We start from the raw sequence: 21,232 nt of genomic DNA, 5'->3' as shown, positions 1-21,232 counted from the left end.
TGGTTCAGAAGCCAGAGTTCCCCTTTAAATATAAACGTTGTTTTGGAAATGGAGACTTAAATGCCTCTTTAGGAAGAAGAGTAAGTGTAATGGATGCTAACAGTGGGTAAGTGTATACAAAAGAACATTTTCCCAAAGCCCCCTATCAGGCAGCTTGGATAGCGTGCTTGTTTCACAATATTTCTACGTTATTACCAGTGCAATAATATTTGCTGCACTTCTTCTTCAAGTATCATGAGACTTTGAACAGCAGACATAATAGATATTCAGTAATGCTAGAACCTCCAAGGAGTGATTATAGAAAGTATGTTTTCAATTTGTAGCTCGAGATCTTTTTATCTTCTTGCATAAATGTGATATGTGGAAGGGATGAGGGCATAAAGTGCTGAGCTAGAGGGCTCCGATGCTTCACATCTAAAGCAAGAAAGCCGACCATGAAAAGAAGCAACAAAGACATAATGTAATATTCATCTCTTGTGTTAGTCTGCCGACATGAACATTGACCTGAATGGTGATTAAAGAAGGGCCAGAATTCTTCCAGGCTCAGTAAGCTCTTCATTAAAAAAGGAAAACAGTAAAATGAAATGTGATGAGTTAATGCCGGAGACCCTCCAGCAGATGTAGGAAGAAAAGCCATCAACACCAAGCACAAAAACACAAAGTGAGTCAAGTAGAATATAAAGGAGCCCAGCTTAGTTAATTAGAAAGAGATTCTACAAGTTTCAGTAACATTTTAACTGACCTATAGAAGATGAAAGGGTTTTATTTTTCCTAAATTGGGATACAAAAAAAGAACAATTAATTCTTCGTCAGGTACACAGCCTATCACTGATGCTGCCAACAAATTCTCTGACCTGCACACAAATAGTAACCATAAAGCAGACATGGGGAGGGGGCGATTTCATAAAAATAATTATGGGCCGATTGTTTATGCTCATAACAATTTTGTCTTTATCATCCCAAATAATCAAGCTAATAGGGATTAGTCCTCACCAGGAACAGTCATTCAGTTTTAAGTACAGGTATAGGATCTGTTATCCAGAAACCCTTTATCCAGAAAGTTTTGAATTACGGAAAGGCCATCTCCCATAGACTCCACTATAAGAAAATAATTCTATTTTTTTTTTAAGTTATTTCCTTTTTCTCTGTAATAATAAAACAGTACCTTGTACTTGATCCCAACTAAGATATAATTAATCCTTATTGGAGGCAAAACAATCCTGTTGGGTTTAAATGATGTTTAAATGATTTTTTAGTAGACTTAAGGTATGAAGATTAAAATTACGGAAAGATCCCTTATCCGAAAAGCCCCAGGTTCCGAGCATTCTGGATAACAGGTCCTATACCTGTATCTGTCTATATCTAGGGTCTAACATCCCAAACCAGTCATTACTTTGCAGTTGATAGTGATTGATCTTTATTGAATTAGGTAAACTTGCCTATCCAAGATTTAAAACAATCATTTCAAGTACACAGAGGCCCAAGCAGCCCCCACCAGCCCAATAAATAGTAATTTCCTATGGCATCTTACAGCAGCCTCTCTAGTATTTGCCAGAATTCACAAATAGCCGGTCTGGACCTGGTAGTCACCTCACACTGCTTTATTCTCAGTATGCACAGTTTGGCAGGGGGGTGTCAGAACATGCCATTTATAAGTTCCGGCTAATGGGAAAGTTTCCATACCGTAGATTATATAATCGGTGCAATTTCAAGAAGGGCTTGAAATTTGAATTTGGCTGGGATTATAATGTGATATAAGCGTTTAAAATTTTAAATGAAATAAGCTGTCTAATAAACATTTGTAAACTAAGAAATGCCATTTTGTTTCTGCAACTTTTTTGAGTTTTAAATGTCCTACTACTCATTTGAACTGAAGAAGCAAGTCAGAGAAACATTTCCAAATCCGAATAGTAAAGAAAAAAAAAATACAAACATTAGTAAATGCCCATAGGTTTTATCCCAGTTATGATTTTTATTATATTCTTCCCAACTTTTATATTCTAAAAACCAAGTCTTATTTTGGGTCCATCCAATAGTATTTATTGCCAAAGAACACAGAGCTGAATTAAGTAGTATTTGTTCCATAGTAATACTACTTGGCTCAGAGCCATGAAATTCCCCCTTCTCTGCTTGGTCCCAGTCTGCCTGTCACCATCCCTCAATCAGCACAACCACTTCCCCACTCTGCTACTGGGCACCCATATCAACCCCTCCCCTTGGGCCCATCATTGCACACACGCGCCTGAGGTATATGCCTCTTCTTCCTACACCTAAACTTAAAAGGTCCCAATAAATGTAGTCATGTCAAAGCTGCAGATCCTTGGGAAAGTTCTAGGAAAAGAAACAGTACCTGTCCACTAAAAGTTTCCAAGTGGGATGTTCAAAATGATCATCGTGCTAATGGATTTCCACTAAACCATAAGAAATGCTACACAACACAGACTCCATTAATTCTATTAGATACTAATCAAATTAGACCATGGAGTGCAAGAAGCATGCGAATCATCAAACTTTATTATGGAATAAAGTGGCCTGTCTATCTGAAGTCTGTGATTTATGTCTTGAAGGTTAAAGTTTCCAAAAAAAGGGAGTCTGATGGATCACCTAGAGGAAAAGTAGTCAATAAGTCGAAAAAGCAATCTGCACCACAAAGTGAAAGAAAAAGAGCACAGCAATCTGGGAAACAGAAGGACAACCTCAATATAAAAATGAAACTTTATTAAAGGGACATTAACGTTGGAAAAATTGTTTATTAGCACCGGAAACCATGCATCAGATTTAGGGATGTATCAATCATAGTTCTGTTACCAAATGGCAATGTTGGCTACCACTTCATTGGAAAACACAGTTCCTTTCAATCCAGTGTGGAAAAAAATTGCAATTTGCATTGTGGATTAATGATTCAGAGCAGCATTCAAGTTCAGCACCGCCAAAGAGGTCTAACACGCCACTGCAGTCTACTGTCGCTTTGTCGACATTCTTTAGAATTGACACATTCATGAAGTTTGAGAAATGTTTGTTTAAACAGTGCTAATAGTAGGGGAAAATATTGATGTTCCAAATCTTGATATGAAATCCCACTCAGTTAATCTCATTTAGTGTCTAGCTGCCTGTATCTCAAAAATGAGACAAGATCAGGTGTCTGATTACTACATAATTATTTACTCTGGATGGAGGAACCCTAGTATATTTTTCCAATAAAACCCCCCTTGCAAGTACTGTTCCCCCACCCAGGAGGGAGTTCCCATGTGGGCAGGCAAGTTGGGCACACGCGTGTACATAATGAGCAAGTGCTGCTGTTTGCATACTGAGGGGCATATTTATTAGTGTGTAAGCCAGCATCACCAGTGATGTGGCTTGTAGCAACCAAGTAGCATTTAGAATTTTACAGTCACCTTCAAGACACTATAATAAATATGCCCCTTTGTGTATGCATATGGGGCACAGCACTTGTGAAGGGAGTTGGTTCTATTAGCCAGCACATTTAATAGGGGAATCGGTATTTATATATGTGCCCTTTAACATCTGTAGAGCCCAAAGAAATAACAACAGCTAAAGTGATATAAGGGATCTTTTATGACCACAAGTGCATTTGCTGCCACACAAATTTTCACAGTCAGTTGCGGTCAGTTCTTACTGTTTCAAATTGAGAGTAGCTGTGCCCATTGATGTAGGGCAATTCTGGAGTTACTGCCAACTGCAGATCAGAAGGTACCTCTAGGGTTCCCTCAGCACCTTGCATCAATTGGTGCTGTGCACTTGTGTTTAAAAGATCCGGCACATATATCACTCTCATGCTGAAGATCGGAAATAAAACCAAAAAGACTTGAAAAAAACTTTCAGCACAATAGCACAGGCGCACGTGCAGTTGTGATGCATAGGGGGCTATTTCATCTGACGCAACTCCCCCCTGGTAAGTACAACAATAATGGAATTCTGGGAAAAGCATGGAAAACTGTGCTCAAAACTGCATTTTGCTCACTGCAATAGCATAAGTAAATTTCCTTTTTTATTCTTGTCTTTATACTTGTATAAACCAATAGTGCTGTACAGCTTTAAAGTGATCCAGCTTCCATAAAATTATTTATTTACCATGACAGATACTGTAAACTAGAGTTGGCACCTTTGCCAGTGTATAATATTGGCCAGTATTCAGGGAAGGAGGAGAATGATGTTATATGGGTGGGAAAGTGCCCATTGGGTAGGGACTGGGGGGTTGGAGCAGGTCCTGGTAAGATGGTTGTCATTAGAGTAGGAATTGGGGATGATTCAATATTTAAACTGACTGGACAGGGTGAAACCGGGAAGGGAGGTGGGTACAGTCAAAGAAATAGAAATTTAGTAGCGAATACATTGCGGGTACATTTGTAGTAGCGGTCTGGCCTTAGCTGGTTATATACAGGCAGCACAATTTGTGGAAAGGTTTAAAAACCCGGGCCTAGGGGTGGCACAATATTAGGGGTGGCATAACTCCTAGTTGCATCTGCAGTTGCTCGTTCTGGAACACCGGTCACAGGACATGCACAAGATTTTGTCAGTTGTTTAAATCTCAGTGCACCTAGTCCCCAAGTCCCCCGAAATTAATAAAAATGAAAATAAGTACAGGGAAGGGATAGAGGGGATGAGTAGTGATGAGTAAATTTTTTCACCAGGCATGGATTCACAGTGAATCCTCGCATTTCGCCATTGGCGAATTGTTTTGTGAATCTCCTGTAAAATTTGCCACTGAATTCGCTGGGCGTAAAAAATGTTGGCGCACGTCAAATTGGACGTGGTTGCATCAAAAAAAGGGCACAGCACGTCAAAATTGGGTGCGGTTGTGTCAAATTGGGCGTGGTCACATAAAAAAAAGCGCGGGTGACAAAAAAGAGGCAGGTGACAAAAAAGATGCAGGTGACAAAAAAACGAGGGACAAATGTGCTTCGCAAATTTTTCACTGTTTCATGTCTATGAAGATTTTCATTCATCCAGGTCATGGTATATCTAGTATAAATAAATCTAAAGCAACTGGACTTGTTTGGTAATCATTGAAGACGTTTCACTACTCATCCGAGCAGCTTCTTCAGTTCAACTGACTGGTATGGGAAGTCCTCAGCATATATACTGAGGACTTCCCATACCAGTTTATACTAGATATTTAGTTTATACTAGATATTTTCACTGTTTCGCGAATTTTCTTGCCGTTTCGCAAATTTTATGGCAAAGTGAAACGGGACATATTCGCTCACAAGGTAAATGACTGCCAGGCATTGGGGCATTCCCTGCCTACTGGCTGAAATACGACTAGGTGGGAAACCTAGGGGGAAACAATTCGATGTTAAATAGAACACATTTAGAGCTAAACTACATGAGACATTTTTTGGACTGTGTCAGATCAACAGATTGCATCCTATATGTACAGTATATGTAGTTGCATAGGTTAAAAAACAATGGGACTGATTTGGAAAATGTCTAAAACGGTTAAAAAAAGAAGTCAAATCATTATACCAATCTACTAATAGGGGATACCATTTGACATACGGTATATGAAGGCAGTCAGTTATGAAATAAGTGACACAATACTCCATTAGGGCTACAACAAATATTTCTGCACTCTGTATTTAACTGGTAATTCTATTTAATTTCCGAAGTGCAAATATTGTTTACTAAAAAACAGGGACAGGGTATGAAACCAAGCAGTGCCTTGACACGATCCAGATGTTATCAATAGTAGATGTATAGTAACCCTAGAAGATCAAAAGTATTTATCACTGTCAGCTGTTTGTTGAAAGAACAGAGCTACCGTCAGAAGCCGTTAGAGATTTATGCTTTTAATTACAAACGATCTGCCTCTCTATTTTCCAAACCAAACAATCAATAGACATACTCTTATTTACAGGACAAATTTCAAATATTTGACAAATGAAAGCTTTGTGCCTCGCTGTATCTCTTAGATTAAAGTGATTGATCGGTGTACATTGCTTTTTTTCCCCTACGCGCCGAGTACTTTCAGGGATACGAGAGCTCTTTTTGTCATGGGAAAGTCATGACGCTTGGCTTATCATCGTTTTTAATTATATTAATTACAAAAAGCAGGATGTTTCCCCTCTACATATGAATCAAAGCGCTTCTCTTAATGTATTCAAAGAATATTATTCACGTCTTATCAAGCGCTGTTGCGCCGCAAATGAAATGCGATCCACGCTCACATTTGCATAATGATTATATTTCCATTGCTGACAGGTCAAAACAAAGATGTGCTGCTATTTTTTCAAAAGACCTTCTAGCATTGCTTAGCTAAAATAGACACATCAGGCGAAGTGCAATCTTATAATTGAAGTTTAAAGAGGCTCATATTCTGTAGGCTTGTAATTAGATATTACATTCTCGGCTCTGAGTGTAGCAATGAAAAAGGGCTTTATGAAGTCCTGTTTGTCTGTGGGACCAAGCTTGATGTTCTCACCTTATAGCTTTGTTTCACTAGACTTTAATTTACTTTACGGGAGTGGTCTCCAAACTGTGGTACTGGCCTCTTTTGATGGGCCCAGTCTAAACACCAGATAAGAGAGATTTGGGAAAAATACCTATTTTATCCCCTAGATACTGGTGGGAGCCCAGCTCTGAAGGTCAATAAGAGTAAACACATATTTGCAGTTAATGATATTTTTGGAACCATGACTGAATGCTTAATACAACAATTTTTACATGTCTGTAATCATATCCTGAGCCCCAACCAGATTTTGGGTCTCAAAGGAGGGCTTAACCCACAAAAACACTGCTTTAAAGCTGGGCTTGACCCAGAAATCCACTGCTTTAAAGCTGGGAATTGAGTTTGATGGGTTTGAAGCTATCTAATGAATTGGATAGCTTCAAACCCATCAAACTCAATTCCCAGCTTTAAAGCAGTGGATTTCTGGGTCAAGCCCTTCTTTGAGACCCATATGTAAATGTTGTACCAAGCATTCAATTTTTGTTCCAAAAATATCTTTGGCACCAAATGTGTAAGCAAGTGAGTGTTATGGGAGATAGCTCATAGTATAGGTTGATTCAGGGACTGGTCTAAATGCCATCTTGGAGTCAGGAAGGAATTTTTTCCCCTCTGAATCAAATTGGAGAGGCTTCAGAAGGGTTTTTTTCCTCTGGATCAATTAACTGTTAGGAAAGTTTAATATAGACATAAAAGGATTAATTTAAGGGATTACATTTTTTTAACCTAACTTAATATGTTACTATGTAATTTAAGGTAAAAGCATGCTTTATTCTAAATATAAGATCTTGTGAGCTAAAGATAAGATGTTCTATAAGATTGTTCTCTATGATAACCTGTTAATCTAAATCATGCAGACTGATGATTAGACTAAGGCTGTTGCATGCTGCTGCTTTGGTCACAGCCTGAACACTTTATGGCTGTGACACACGGGGAGATCAGTCGCCCGCGACAAATCTCCCTTGTCACGGGGGCGACTAATCTCCCCAAAATGCCATCCCACCGGCAACAACGTAAATTGCCAGTGGGATGGCATACGCGGTGCCGCAATTTCCTCTCAAGGCAACTTCTGCAATTTTGGGATGATGCCATCCCACCGCCAATTTACATCTTCGCCGGTGGGATGGCATTTCAAGGAGATTAGTCACCCGTAACAAGGTAGATTTGTTGCAGGGACTAATCTCCCCTGTGTGCCACAGCCCTTTAACTGGTCATACACACAACATTCTGCTTGTTTGGCCCGGTCCCCAGAGCATCTTTGCCCACTTCAGTCAAAGACTGAAGACTGCATTCAGGGCCCAAACAGCCTCCCAGCCAATGAGATTTTCTGCATGGTCCAATCAGTACCTAAGGAAGCCATGATCAGAAAGCAATTATTTTAGTTCCATACGTCTGAGTTTAGTTAAGAGATGGACCCAGTGTGCGGCCACTTAAGTTTGCAAGAACCAGCATCTCTTTAAATTTTCACCGCCTTTTGGTAAATGTGTTGCTTATTGATGACCAAACCTCCTTTTTATCTAAAGGCCCCCATACACGGGCCAATAGAAGCTGCCGATATCGGTCCCTTGGACCGACTCGGCAGCTTATCTGCCCGTGTAGGGGCAGAAACGAGCGGGCTGGCCGACCGATATCTGGCCAGGTTAAAAGATTCAGTCGGATCGGGGGCTGCATCAGCTCGTTGATGCGGTCCCCGAACCGACTGCCCCATTGCCGCCTACATAATCCGGTCGTCTGGTCGTTTGGCCCGGTCGGGGGAAGATCCGCTCGCTTGGCGATCGCGCCAAGCGAGCGGATCTTACTGTGTATGGGGACCTTAAGTCTAATGTCCTATGTGACAAACCATTGTTAGCAAAAATAAACTGTGTCAAGTTTTTTTGGGGTGGATTTCCTGTTTTTCTAAATCACCGATTGGCTGTAATCATGCAGCCTCTATTTCTTAAGCCACCCACTGACTTTATTAATGTTCTATTTCTTTAAACACTCACTGACTGTATTAATGTTATTCTATTTCTTGAGCCACCCACTGACTTTTTTAATGTTCTATTTCTTTACTGTATTAAAGTTGTTCTTTTTCTTGAACACCCACTGATGGTATTAATGCTGTTTCTAGTTCTTAATAGTTAAACAATCTAAGTTTATAACGTGCCACCCAAAGCATTTTCCATATCAAAGACGTGATGTTTAACTGACATATTTTTGCAAGCTAGGTTGTTAATCTGATTGGTAACTATAGTAAATATTGCCGGTCTTTAGGCCTTTAATAAAAATGCAGCAGCATATGTCACAATCTTTTTACAGAATAAGGCCAGTGTATCGCTTTTCCCACAATGGAAACTCTGTCGCGCCTCACAGATTCTTTGTGTCATTTAAAATAAGCCTTAATAAATCTAAGGTCATTAGCCTTTAATGATGACATGGTGAAATTGGCCTACTCACTAATGCCGTTCTATAAACTGGCATTAGACTCAACAGCTGATAAACCATACCTAACATGTCATCTCTGTTTGCCAACAGCAATAAACCCTTGTTAAAACTCTGAACATACCTAAAATACTTAGCAAAGAACATTGTGTGACCGTGGCTGTGTGCACCACGTACAACATGTCATTCCTTGACCATTGCAACAATTACTTTATTCTTTCTAATTCCGAAGGTTCTCACTGTATGCGCTTCATACACTTAGTGTCTCGAGAATCTTGGCCTACCTCAATATTATCTTCTCAAACATCCTGGGAAATAAGACTATAGATCAGGGCTAATCATTTCATTCGACGTGCCTTGACTACACATTTTGCTGTTTTCTCTTAAGGATAACATAATAAAGGCAACCTTAGAGCAAACACGTTAATGTGCCTTGCACACCGCTTTTATAAGCATTTAAATAATAAGCATACTCACATCTGAATTAAAGCGAAGCTGGCAGACATTGCAAGAGATAACTTGCTTTTTCTTTGGGGGCATAGACACGCCGAATGTGTGGTTGATCACAGCTTTTTGCACAGGATCCATCTAAGGAAATAAAGATTAAATATTAAAAAAGTTATTCTCTTAAATTCCAGCATTTACTTGGGATTGAAAAGAAAGAGGTGAAGATTAGAAGGTGGGGTAATGTATAAGATAAGGCTGTAGGAGAAAAATATATTGGGTACAGATAATACTAATTAGAATAGGACCACTTGCAAAGGAACCTTTCTGCTTTTGATTTTATATGAGACAAAGAACTACAGCTATTGTTCATGTTGTATGCCACCATTAACATTCTCAGAGGTTGTCCTGTCTGAGGTCACATGTTAGATTAAAACTCTCTATCTTGGGTTCCAAATTGGTGGAGGTTTCTTCTAACAGAGGCAGCATGGGCCATGCAGCTACAGTTCACTGCAGAGTCAGTCAGCTGGGAAAAACAGTTATGCAAGGGCAGTCTGTCTAAGCCACATGTTTCAAACACAAGGCCCACGGGCCCAATACGGCCCTTCTAGCTGTTTTATGTGGCCCCTGGTGACTGTGCTAGACCGTGCAGCACCAATCGCCTGACTACACTGTGACCGTACAGTACATCTTCGGTGACTTAGCCTGTGTTTTAGATTTCGGCCCTCTTATGGGGGTACAAGAGGAGAAACCAAGTTACTGGGCACTGAGATGTTGTAGCAACCTTTGAGATATAAATGATGTTAATAAGGGGTAAAAGACATCCTCCCTCTAGCAATGATGAGGGAAATATAAGGAGATTGGTCCTCCTTTTTGGTGTTGACATATATATTAATGAGCATCAAAGGACACATTGTTCCTGGGGAAGTTTTAATATATCCACTGACTAAATGGAGGTGGGGTAATATCTATGTTGAATAATATTCCAGATAAATATTATGTTAATACTAAAATTAAGCAATTGCTGAATTCATGACGTTTTCCCCATTTACACAAACAACCAAACAAGCTCACACTAAGAGCAGAATGTAACCTGCAGAAGGCACTCTGGTATTGCTACATCTGCCCACCACATTGATCTAAGCACTGGTTTGTGGTTTTGTGCCTTTATACGGTCATGGAATGAATTTTTATGCTTTATATTTTACAGTATCAGGAACATTATCCATTATACACAGTTTTGTCACTTCATAATTTCATTTACATTATTTTTTTAAGTTTCAGAGCTATTTTTCTTTTAACTGTTAATATGAATTTTGTAACTACTGCACCACCTGCTGGTCAGTTCTTCTAGACATATATGTGCAGAAGGAAAGCACAGAACGGTTCTGATGTTGCTTTGTTTAGGAAAGAGAACAGAAGTCTCAGAAGACCTTTCCCTTCTCTTTCTTGAGCAGAGCAACATCAGAAAATGTGTCTGTCTTCCTTCTGAACGTATCTCTCTCTGACACACAGTTACAGGAACTGACCAACAGGTGGTGCTGTTGTTACAATATTCATTATATTGACATATGCTTTATTGACATATGCTTTAACATTAAAATACCAAATGCAACAAAACATGCTTTTTTCAGCGTCAACAACTATGCTACTAAATTGTATTGCAAAGTGATCATGGGCAGCATGGCGGTGCAATTATCCAGGGTTTGTTTCTGGGATTTCCTCTGCTAACCAATAAGATCTCTGCTTACATTTTGCCAACTAGTAGCCAGAGCCACCATCAGAAACTTTGGTGCCCAGCACAAGTTATTTATATGGGGTCTGCCATGAACACAAGCACACAATGCCAAAATTTTGGCCACGCCCCTTGTGTGTGCAATATACACAGCTCATGTTACTCTATAAAAAGCCGTTCAAATAAAGAAATCCATTGATCAATGTGCTAAGTCATTCAGTTTTTTGGGGCTCAGTGGAGCTTATATGTAAGTTACATAAGTTTCTTTAAAGGTAACATAAGTTTTTGCATAAGTTACGTAAATTGTATAACTGTAGGGGCCCAGTGATGCTGCTGTGGGGCCCAATAACCAGTCATTCACCTGCTGGAAAGTTCATGAAAAAGACGTTGATATCATTCAGTAAATAGATCCCAATATAAAAAGCTGATGTTACTCTATAAAGAGCAGTTCATCTAAATAGTTAAAATGAATAATTAATGTGCTAATAAGTCGGGCAGTGGAATTTACCTTAAGTTTTTTTAATGCATTGGTGGTCAGTAAAGTCTGATCCTGCAAAGCTTGTCTGCATTGTCTTTTGCTTGATAGGCAAGTTAAATACGTTTCGTAGTTTTCTAGGCTCCTTATTGAGCAAAGTGAAAGCATGTGGCATTGGTGCAAGTCACAAGTAGAGAACTGGGCATTGGTGCATGTAACCTTGTGTATAGCATTTGAGTGGACACAATTGTGTGCAGTTTTGCACTTGCTAAACTATAATAATCTACATTTCTAAAAGTTTGGCATCTTTTATAAAAAACATGCTATTTTATTCAAAAATACCTGTAGGTTTCCTACCGAAGATGTTGAGTTCATGAATAGTGATAAGCAAAACTGGCCAAAAATTTGCCAAAATTAACTGGAGTGAATGAATAAGGTGTTTTTAGCTGTGCAGTAGTATATATACTGCCCTACCTTGTTAGAGAAGGTACTTTGACTATGCTACAACTGTTCTTTATAGAAAGAAAAGTATTGCATGCTGCTAAATTCATCTAAACATGGAGCCTGGATATCTTTTTAGATAGACAGGGGAGGAGCTCTGATCTGACTGGTTGCTGTAGAATGCAAGGGGAGCATAAGAATAAAGTCGCAATTGGCGAAACTCTGAGTTTTGCCGCAGAGCTCTACCAGGCTTATATATAACAAATAAATTATAGCAAATAAATCTCAGCTCTTAAAATAAAAAGACTAGTATAAAACCAAAATGTTGAACATTTCTAGTAATGAAAGGTGTGGAACATTCTGGTTACACCACCAATTAAATATTATACAGGTATAGGATCTGTTTTCTGAAAATGCTCTGGGGTTTTCTGGATAAGGGATCTGTCATTAAACTGTAATAACTGTTTTCTTAAAATAGATAATAGGGTATAATTGTAGTCATATGACTTCTATATGGCATAATCTATATGGCATCACTTATTTGTAAACTCAGTATCCAGAAAGCTCCAGATTACAGGAAGGTTGTCTCCCATAGAGTCTACTTTTAGCAAATTTTGAAAAATTATTTCCTTTTTTTCTGTAATAATAAAACAGTAGCTTGTACTTGATGGTACAGGTATGGGACCTGTTATTCAGAATGCTCAGGACCTGGGGTTTTCCGGATAAGGGATCTTTCCGTAATTTGGATCATCATAACTTAAGTATGCTAAAAACTATTTAAATATTGAATAAACCCAATAGGCTTGTTTTGCCTCCAATAAGGATTAATTATATCTTAGTTGGGATCAAGTACAAGGTACTGTTTTATTATTACAGAGAAAAAGGAAATCATTTTTAAAAATCAGAATTATTTGCTTATAATGGAGTCTATGGAAGATGGCCTTCAGAACTTTCTGGATAAAGGGTTTCCGGATAAAGGATCCCATACCTGTAACTAAGCTGCCTGAATCCATATTGGGGGCAAAACAATCCTATTGGGTTTATTTCATGTTTAAAAGATGTTTATCAGCCTTAAGGTGTGGCGACCTTAACTAAGGAAAGATCCCTTACCCAGAAAAACCCATATCCCAAGTATTTTTGCATAATAGATGCTATACCTGTATAATATTTAACTAACTGTATATATATAGAATCTTAATTAACCTCCCAAACCTTTTACTAATGAAAATGTACATCAGTTGGATTCCTCACTACTGCTTTAATAGCTCTGGGCACCAGTGCAGAACTCTCTCTGCCTCCCCTTTACTTGCAGCCCTACATGTCACAATAATATATATTTTCCCAATGCAAATGTGTTTTTATTTTGATGACTGTAGTCCTTTCATATATAAGCTAGTGTCAGTTTTTTAGGAAATTAGGCAGAATAAGTGAATACCATGTCTATTTATTTAGCTCAGCTCTGCCAGCACATTTTAAATATTAATATGTATGCCAGTAAATAAAGCTTAATTTATATTCCGGTAGACTGGGTTACCTAATGATGTTTACCTAAGTATCTCCACCGAGAGAAAGAGACAAAGTTCGAGATGACAGAATAACTTAAAACACAACACCATAATCAGTGTATTGTGTTTTCTACTCCCCCTCCCACTTCCCTGTAATGAGTGGAATGGTTTAAGGGTTTCATGGTGCAATAATTACCCCTTAAATGCCTAGTGTTCCCTTTTCTATGGGGAGAAAAGATGTTGCCTAGTGCCTGTAACTGATATTAAGAGTTCGACTATTTCTGACAATCTCCTGTTAGAATAACTGCAAGCATTAGTTATTACTGCTCTGCAGCCAATGGAAAAGCTTTACCTCCAGAAACGTGGTGTGAAGGGGTACTGCAAGTGATAAGGCCATAAATACTTATATCTGAATAAAACATCTAGGGGCAGATTTATGAAAATATGAGTTTAGAGCTTAATACATAAAAACTCACCCACATTATATTCATTCCTATGGGATTATAAGAGGCGCATTTATCAATTCAAATCAGTTATAACTTTCACCCTTTACTTAGTTTCTGCGGAGGGCACGTTTCCTACTACAGGGCACCGGGGACAGTGGAATAGCTCTGCCCGGGAGTGCTAACAAACAATGCCTTTAGAATAGGAGGGATTCTTTATTAACGTTTCATTGTCCTTTAAAGTGATACTGTTTTTTAAAGGGATAGTTTACCTTCACATTAACTTTTAGCATGTAATAGAATGTCCTATTTTTAGCAACCTTTCATTTGGTCTTTATTTGATATATTTATTTGATATTTTTTACTGTTCTTGAACTATTAAATTTGCCTTTTTCTAACTTATTTTTGTTTGGGAACAACCATACCAACTATTTCTCAGTGAGTCTACAATTTTATTGTTATTGTTTTACTACTAAGCTCTTTAGTCAGGTCTCTCCTGTTCATCTCATTCATTCACTGCGGGAGCGCTAAGGTAACTTAAACCCTGGAAACCAGGCTGCTGCTAAAATCCAAATCTGGAGAGCGGCACAGGGTTGGACTGGGCGCCGGGACACAGGAAAAACCCGGTGGGCCCTGGCCCTAGTGGGCCCCAGCAGCCCAGACCTGACCCTTGCTGACAGGGGCCCCTGCGGGGGAGGGGTGGTTAGGGAGGCTCAGGGGGGGCCTGTGGGGGGTTAGGGAGTGCAGCGGGGGCCCCTAGGGGGTGCAAGTGACATGGCCAGCGGGGTCACCTGCAGGGCCCCTGGGGTAGCAACCCCGGTGGGCCCTGCACCCCCCAGTCTGACCCTGGAGTCGCAGAGCAAAATAATTCAAAACCCACAAAAAATAAAAAAAATGAAGACCAGTTGTAATTGTTTAAGAACATCACTGTATATGTCATACTAAAAGTTAATTCAACTACCCTTTAAACAGAATCATACCTCCTGTAGCTGTTGTGCTCTTAAAGTTCCTCTTAAAGGAAAACTATACCCCCTGAATGAATAGCAGACAGATAATATGATATAAACTAAGTGGACAATTAAAGAATCTCACCAAACTTGAATAAATATTGACCTTTTATATTTTTTCCCTTAAGCCACCATTTTGTGATGGTCTGTGTGCTCCCTCAGAGATCACCTGACAGGATATAATAATAATAATATCTAACTGTAGCAGGAAGAAGTGTGGGGAGTTTATGTGAGCCATGAATCCTATAATCCCAGGGGGCGGCTTTTAGTATTTAAAATGGCAAATTTCTATTTTGGATTACCCAATAGCATATACTATTAAAAGTTGTATATTTTTATGAAAAAAAATCTATATAAAAGTATATTTTTATTAAAGAAATTATTTATTTAGATGTATAGAGACCTACATTGCTTGGGGTCATTGCTGGAAATTCCGCTTCAATGGTGCTCTACCTTATTGGTTCTTTGCACTGCTCCTGAGGCCACACTATAAAAACGGTAGGTACGGAGGGAGTTCAGTAGAGGAATGAAAAAGATATCTGTCAAATATCTTTTTTTTGCTTTGGGGGGGTAAAACGAGAAAGCTTTCAGCAACAGAAGCAAGCAAGCTCCAGTTTGAACTGTAGGGTTCACGGGTGGCAGTAATGTAATTGGGGAGGGGTGGGTGACTTCAGGGGTGGGGCTGGTGACATTAGGGGTGGGGTTATGATGTTGTTTCCCTAATTTTGAAAACAGCAGTGAGTTTTCACCTGAAATCCAGGTTGTCCAGGTCACCGGACAGGTGGCAACCTTAATGAACTGATATGAAGGACAAGTCTGCCCAACCTGTGGCACCATAGATGTTTTCCATTTATCATAGGGCTCATTTATAACCCAAGTAAAAGTTAAGTGTATTGACACCATGTATAAAAAAAACTTCTTGCATTGAACTTGCAGGGAGCTCAATACACCTGTCCTGCCTCTTGTGAATTGTGTGCAACTGTATGTATTGATGGTAGGGCATCAATAGCACTAATGACCTGGATCAATCAAATGCTTTTTATCAACACTCTAAAAATGCCTTTATCAATATTCTAAAAATGGTAGCCACAATTGCACCTGAGAAACCCGCAACATAGTTAGCGTGAATAACTCCGCCTTAATGTCTGTAATTACTCTACGTATGTTTATTACATATGGACACCTCTAGATACCTGAACAGAAGGAATCTCCCCTGTAGGCAAGCTGCAGGCTACCTGGCTAACAATGCTGTGCATCCCTATTTATAAAGAACTCCTGTGCTGTTAAATTCCTGGAAGCACTCATATATAATAAACAAATAAACATGCATAACAAACATACAGAGATGCAAAACCGAGGACTTATTTCTATTAAAATACAATTTAAAGCTACACAAACACTGACTATATTTAGGCTATTTATAATGATGAGTGGCTTATTTCAGTTATAGCCCTAAACACTTCTTAGAAATATATCAGCACAGAATCAGAGATCGCCACAATGCATTCTTTTAATTATCCGGATTTCTGTATCTTTGGGGCTTAGATATAACATTACAGATACACTGCCTACACAAACTCAGAGCAAGTTATATTAGATTTGGGAAGACAGAAATATCATACAGTATGTATGTACCTGAGCCTCTTGCAACAGTTCCTTGTCCAGAGGGAAAAGCCTAGCTTGCAGGGAAATAAGCATCCACGGAGCTCGGAAAATCCTGGGTTAATTGTCTGCTTTTCTTCATTGAATAATCGGCTGCCTTTGCACTAAGCATTTGGCAGAGGAGTGGAAGTGAGCAGCCCATACACAGTATTGTTCTTTTATGAGTAGATGATGCAGTGCAAGGACAAAGTGTGGCAAACAATGCAAGTCTCCTGAGGTTAAAGTGTAAGATTCCCTTCTGAACAGATGACGGTGTTTCCGAAACGAGACGGCTGAACTGAATTAGATCATTGTTGCCATTCAGAAAGGTGCAACATTAATATTTCATAGATGGCAGTAAGTTGTTGGCTTGGTTTAAGAAGCAAAACAATAGGGTTGATTCACTAAAGCGCGATAAGCATTATCGCATGCTTTTTTACGTTAAAATTGACGTAAAAAAACTGTGCGATTCGCTAAAGTATTATCGCATGCGTTAAGTCGCATATCGCGTGCGGTAATTAGTGCGCAACCACATTACAATAATTAGCGCGCAGAAATAATACTAACGCATGATTCACAAACACTTAGACACGCAAACTATCGCATTAGTCTGTGCGAAAATTAACACCTACCTGGAGCAGGCGGTAATTATAGAAAAGTACAGTTAATGAGCTTTTGGCAACACAATAAGGACTTTGCAGTGTGATTTATTCAAGTCTGTGTTGGCCCTAGAGTGACGCAGCCGCCAGTTTGCAGGGAAATGGGCATTTTAAAAAAAAGTAGTTTTACGAACGTAATGCTGTGTATGGCTAATATGGCGTGCACGACAAGTAGCACGCTGTTTTAATTAGCGCACGTTGCATCAAATACCGCACGAAAAATAGTCTTCGCGACTTAAATAACGCAAGCAGCATCGCGTCTAAATTACCGCAAATATCCTTTTAGTGAATTGTGCGTTAAAACGCGAAAAATTAGACGCAATAAAATTTTTAACACATACTATAAATAGCGCTTGTTTTAACGCACTTTAGTGAATCAACCCTAATATCTCTACTAGGGTGGCGGAAGTAATAAATACTCAAAACAGCTTTTGACAAAATTTGATTTCATTATAATATCATTTGATAGCTCAGATAATGATCTGGAAGTATGAAACAATGGAAACTGAAATCTTTATATTATCAGTTATAGAAGACTGGTGTATGTACAGGTATGGGATCCATTATCCGGAAACCCATCGTCCAGAAAGCTCAGAATTACGGGAAGGCCATTTCTCATAAACTCAATTTTAATCAAATCGATTTTTTAAATGTTTTTCCTTTTTCTCTGTAATAATAAAACATAACCATGTGTACTTAATCCCAACTGTGATATAATTAATCCTTATTTGGGGCAAAACAGTACTATTGGGTTTAATTGCCCTAAATGTTTTTTAGCAGACATTTTGTGGCCCAGCACTAAAAATCTTTTGTATGGTTATCTATTTCACGTAGTTATCCTAAAAAAACACACTGCATCCACCAGGACTTCCTGGGCATGTTATGTTCTTAACCCTGGGCCTCCAGAAACCACTGGGTCTGCAGTCTCTGTTCTAATGCTCCTATGGAAGATGATTATATATCTGTTGTCCAAGCATGGCATCTGCGGGAGGAACCAGCATTTGTACTATGTATATAACTAATGTCTCATTTGATTGCTACTACTAGTAGTAGTGCCCACTTCTTGGTGTAACGTCATAGAGCTCATCTATATCCACAAGCGAAATTTCCCCACAGTCAGTTGCATGTAAATCCACTTTTATTAAAGGTATTTGTATCAAAATGTGCTCCTTACTCTTGTGCACATGTGTGCTCAGTGCCGGCCCAGCCCTTCCTGCCTTCCATTCAGAACTGAGCACTGATGTGCTATTGATGCAGAAAACTGAAACTGCCACCTCTTGACCAGACACTAGTTAAGGGGTTCCCCTAGCACCCCTCATTTATAGGCGCAGCACACAAACTGAAAGAATAGGGCACACAAGTCACTCCCACACCGAACAATGGAAATGATGCCAGCGAGACAGACAGTAAGCCAGGCAGACTTTTCAAATATTTGGCATAACTGAGCTTATTTGCAACTGTCCATTCTGGCATATCAAATGTAATTGTGGTAGGTGTAGTGCAACTGTGTAAAAATAAAATTGCCTGTCAAGAATTGAGAATTCAGAGAAAAAAATTATGCATTAGAAATTGTACTTTGCTCCCTGCGTTTTTGGACGTAAATTAACCCTTATATCTAGTCGTACTTAGCACATAAAGAAGTTTCTGCCTGGTGTTATTAAATAATATAAATGCTGAAGTTGTAAAGTGACCACAAGCATTGCTTGGAGAATTCTGAAGTCATCCTCGTTCAAGCAAGTTCAAGGCATATTGTCCTTAGTTGCTAAAGCTCAATTCATTTGTCAAGGGACAACTAATGAACCAGGTCATAATAAATACCTGTATATAAAATGCATTTTTGTACCCTCGGTATATAAAGATGCATAAAGTGGCATTTAGACATAAAATAGGACATGCAGGAACATAAAAATCATGCAATTAAAAAGTTACATGAGTGTGGGATTAGAAGATCTACATATTCCAATTATTATATGGCTCCCTTTTCTGTTAATGTTACATATGTATTCATTTCTTTCTGCTTGATGGAAGTGGGACACACACTAATATCAGACCTTCAACAACTGTAAACAGGGCCATAATTATATTTAAGCACCCAAGGGCCTGTGCCTGGGTGGCAGCTTTTGGGGGGCGACCCTCGGGTGCCTATATAATATAGATAGCCTGTTTAAAAGAAAAGTCCCTCCAGCCACGGGGGAGTTCCTGCATAAATCCAGCGATGGAGCTGCAGGGTCAGGGGTAGGCGACTTGATGTGGAAGTGACATCACTCACAAAGAAGTGACATCACTAGCAAAAGGAAGTGATGTCACCTGCATGCTGTGCTTGACGTAACTTCTGCAAACCAGGGGGCACATTTAGGTCTGGACTGGCACCGGACCTAAATACAGTGCTGACTGTAAAGTAAAGGGCAGATTAGGGCAGATTAAGTCTTGCAATTCTGATTTTATAGCGTATGGCTGGCTTTACAGTCCTCTCTAATGGAAAACTGGACACCCAGCAGCCATGTGGGGTACAATTTAACCTATTGTACTTTATGTCTATGAATATATTTATAATATACTGTGCATGTATTCTGGATAAGAGGCCTAATTCTTTGAGGTTATGAGCAGAAGGTGCCATATTGATCAATCAAATGAATAAAATTGCAGCTTCTTGTTCTTAGTGAAAGCCTTGAATTATTTTCTATATCCATAACTGGCCACTAGCTATATTAATGTGGCCTATTTACACTGTGCAGCCAGTCACATTCCCTCTAAAGCAATTCCATTTGTTAAAATAAACCATGAAAGAAATGTTGCAAACAAACAATTATATGGGATCTTCTATTTCTTGTATTTACAGTTGCAGGCATATCACATAAATATCGATCTCGCTGTCATGAAAAAGGCACCTCTCCCTACATACAATACCGCTGACCATGAAAACAGATTATCTCCCAATAAAATACGTCCTGCTTTGTCTATACAGATTGTTGGTATCTGTCTTTATTGCCCATTGCAGAATCGCTCCAATATTTAAGAAAGGTTTATTGCAAACAAACAGAAACAGGGACAGAGGACAGAGGAGAGATTTGCCAACTGCTCCAGCAAACGCACATGTGAGCCGTATATTATTTTTTCATTGAATGTTTTATGAGAAGTTTATTAGGTTAAGAAAACAAATCATATGTATAAAGCAAGTATTTAGAGATATAAAATATGACTGTTGCTAGGAAGCAGATACTTGTAGTCTCCAGCCATTTGTCACACTGTGTAACTCAGATTTTAATATTTCCGGTTAGAAGGTGTCATAAATGTTCTTTATTTTTTTTTATTTTGCAAGTTGTGGTGCTGAAAATTCTAAAATATTCACCCTTCAAATGAAATTCTCTAAAACAGAGCTGGCAGGGAGGAAATGAAAAAATGAAGGCGAATGTGCCCTGCCACGCATTTATACTAGGGTGCCTGTAATAACATGTGTAGTGAATTGGCATGTGCTTGCATGGGGTTCTTCCCAGAGTGCAGAAACCTACTGGTGTCTTAAAGGGGAACTCCTTCTTCCAAACCAAAATTTGTTAAAGAGCCCCACACTACACAGAAACCCCCACTGTAATCTGTTCCTTCAACAAGTAAAAATAAATACCATTTTATATGCTGAAATCTTAGGGGTGCTGTTTGTCCAAAGCACATTTTGTCTACAAAAATACATTCTACATACAAGCAACAATCTTCAGAACACAGAATCAATGTGTGGACATATACACTGGTAAAAAATATACAAAAGATATATTTCTAGTGAAGATGGGGACAAGTGTACCATCCAGCGTCGGGCCAAGAAGGCCTGGCGCCCTAGGCAACGAAATGAAAATCCATCCAAAATATGCCATATATGGTCTGTGGTAATAAAAATCATTCATTACCACAAACCATATTTGGCACATTCTATATATATATATATATTGTAATAAAATGGCTGGGTTAGTTGTAGATGGACGATATGTTTCTCCCAGGGTTTTGCA

The 21,232-nt window shown here is 39.0% G+C and overlaps 1 protein-coding gene across 6 annotated transcripts in view; it reads right to left on the bottom strand.

Moving 5' to 3' along the window:
• Positions 1 to 21,232, bottom strand: part of znf385b (zinc finger protein 385B) — a 317,721-nt gene that overhangs the window by 35,003 nt on the left and 261,486 nt on the right. For 5 of the 6 annotated variants that reach the window (XM_004917741.4, XM_018097602.2, XM_031893267.1 and 2 more), the window contains one exon: positions 9,365 to 9,475. In XM_004917741.4, coding sequence (XP_004917798.2) covers positions 9,365 to 9,475 — 111 coding nt within the window. Of the gene's footprint in view, positions 1 to 9,364; positions 9,476 to 16,572; positions 16,701 to 21,232 lie in introns of those variants that run through there. The other variant, XM_031893270.1, reaches the window with a different exon arrangement.

This window comes from Xenopus tropicalis, chromosome 9, assembly GCF_000004195.4.
Source record: "Xenopus tropicalis strain Nigerian chromosome 9, UCB_Xtro_10.0, whole genome shotgun sequence".
Taxonomy (NCBI): Eukaryota; Metazoa; Chordata; class Amphibia; order Anura; family Pipidae; genus Xenopus; species Xenopus tropicalis.
Note: the sequence above shows the minus strand (reverse complement) of the source record. Positions and strands in the feature narration are given on the sequence as shown.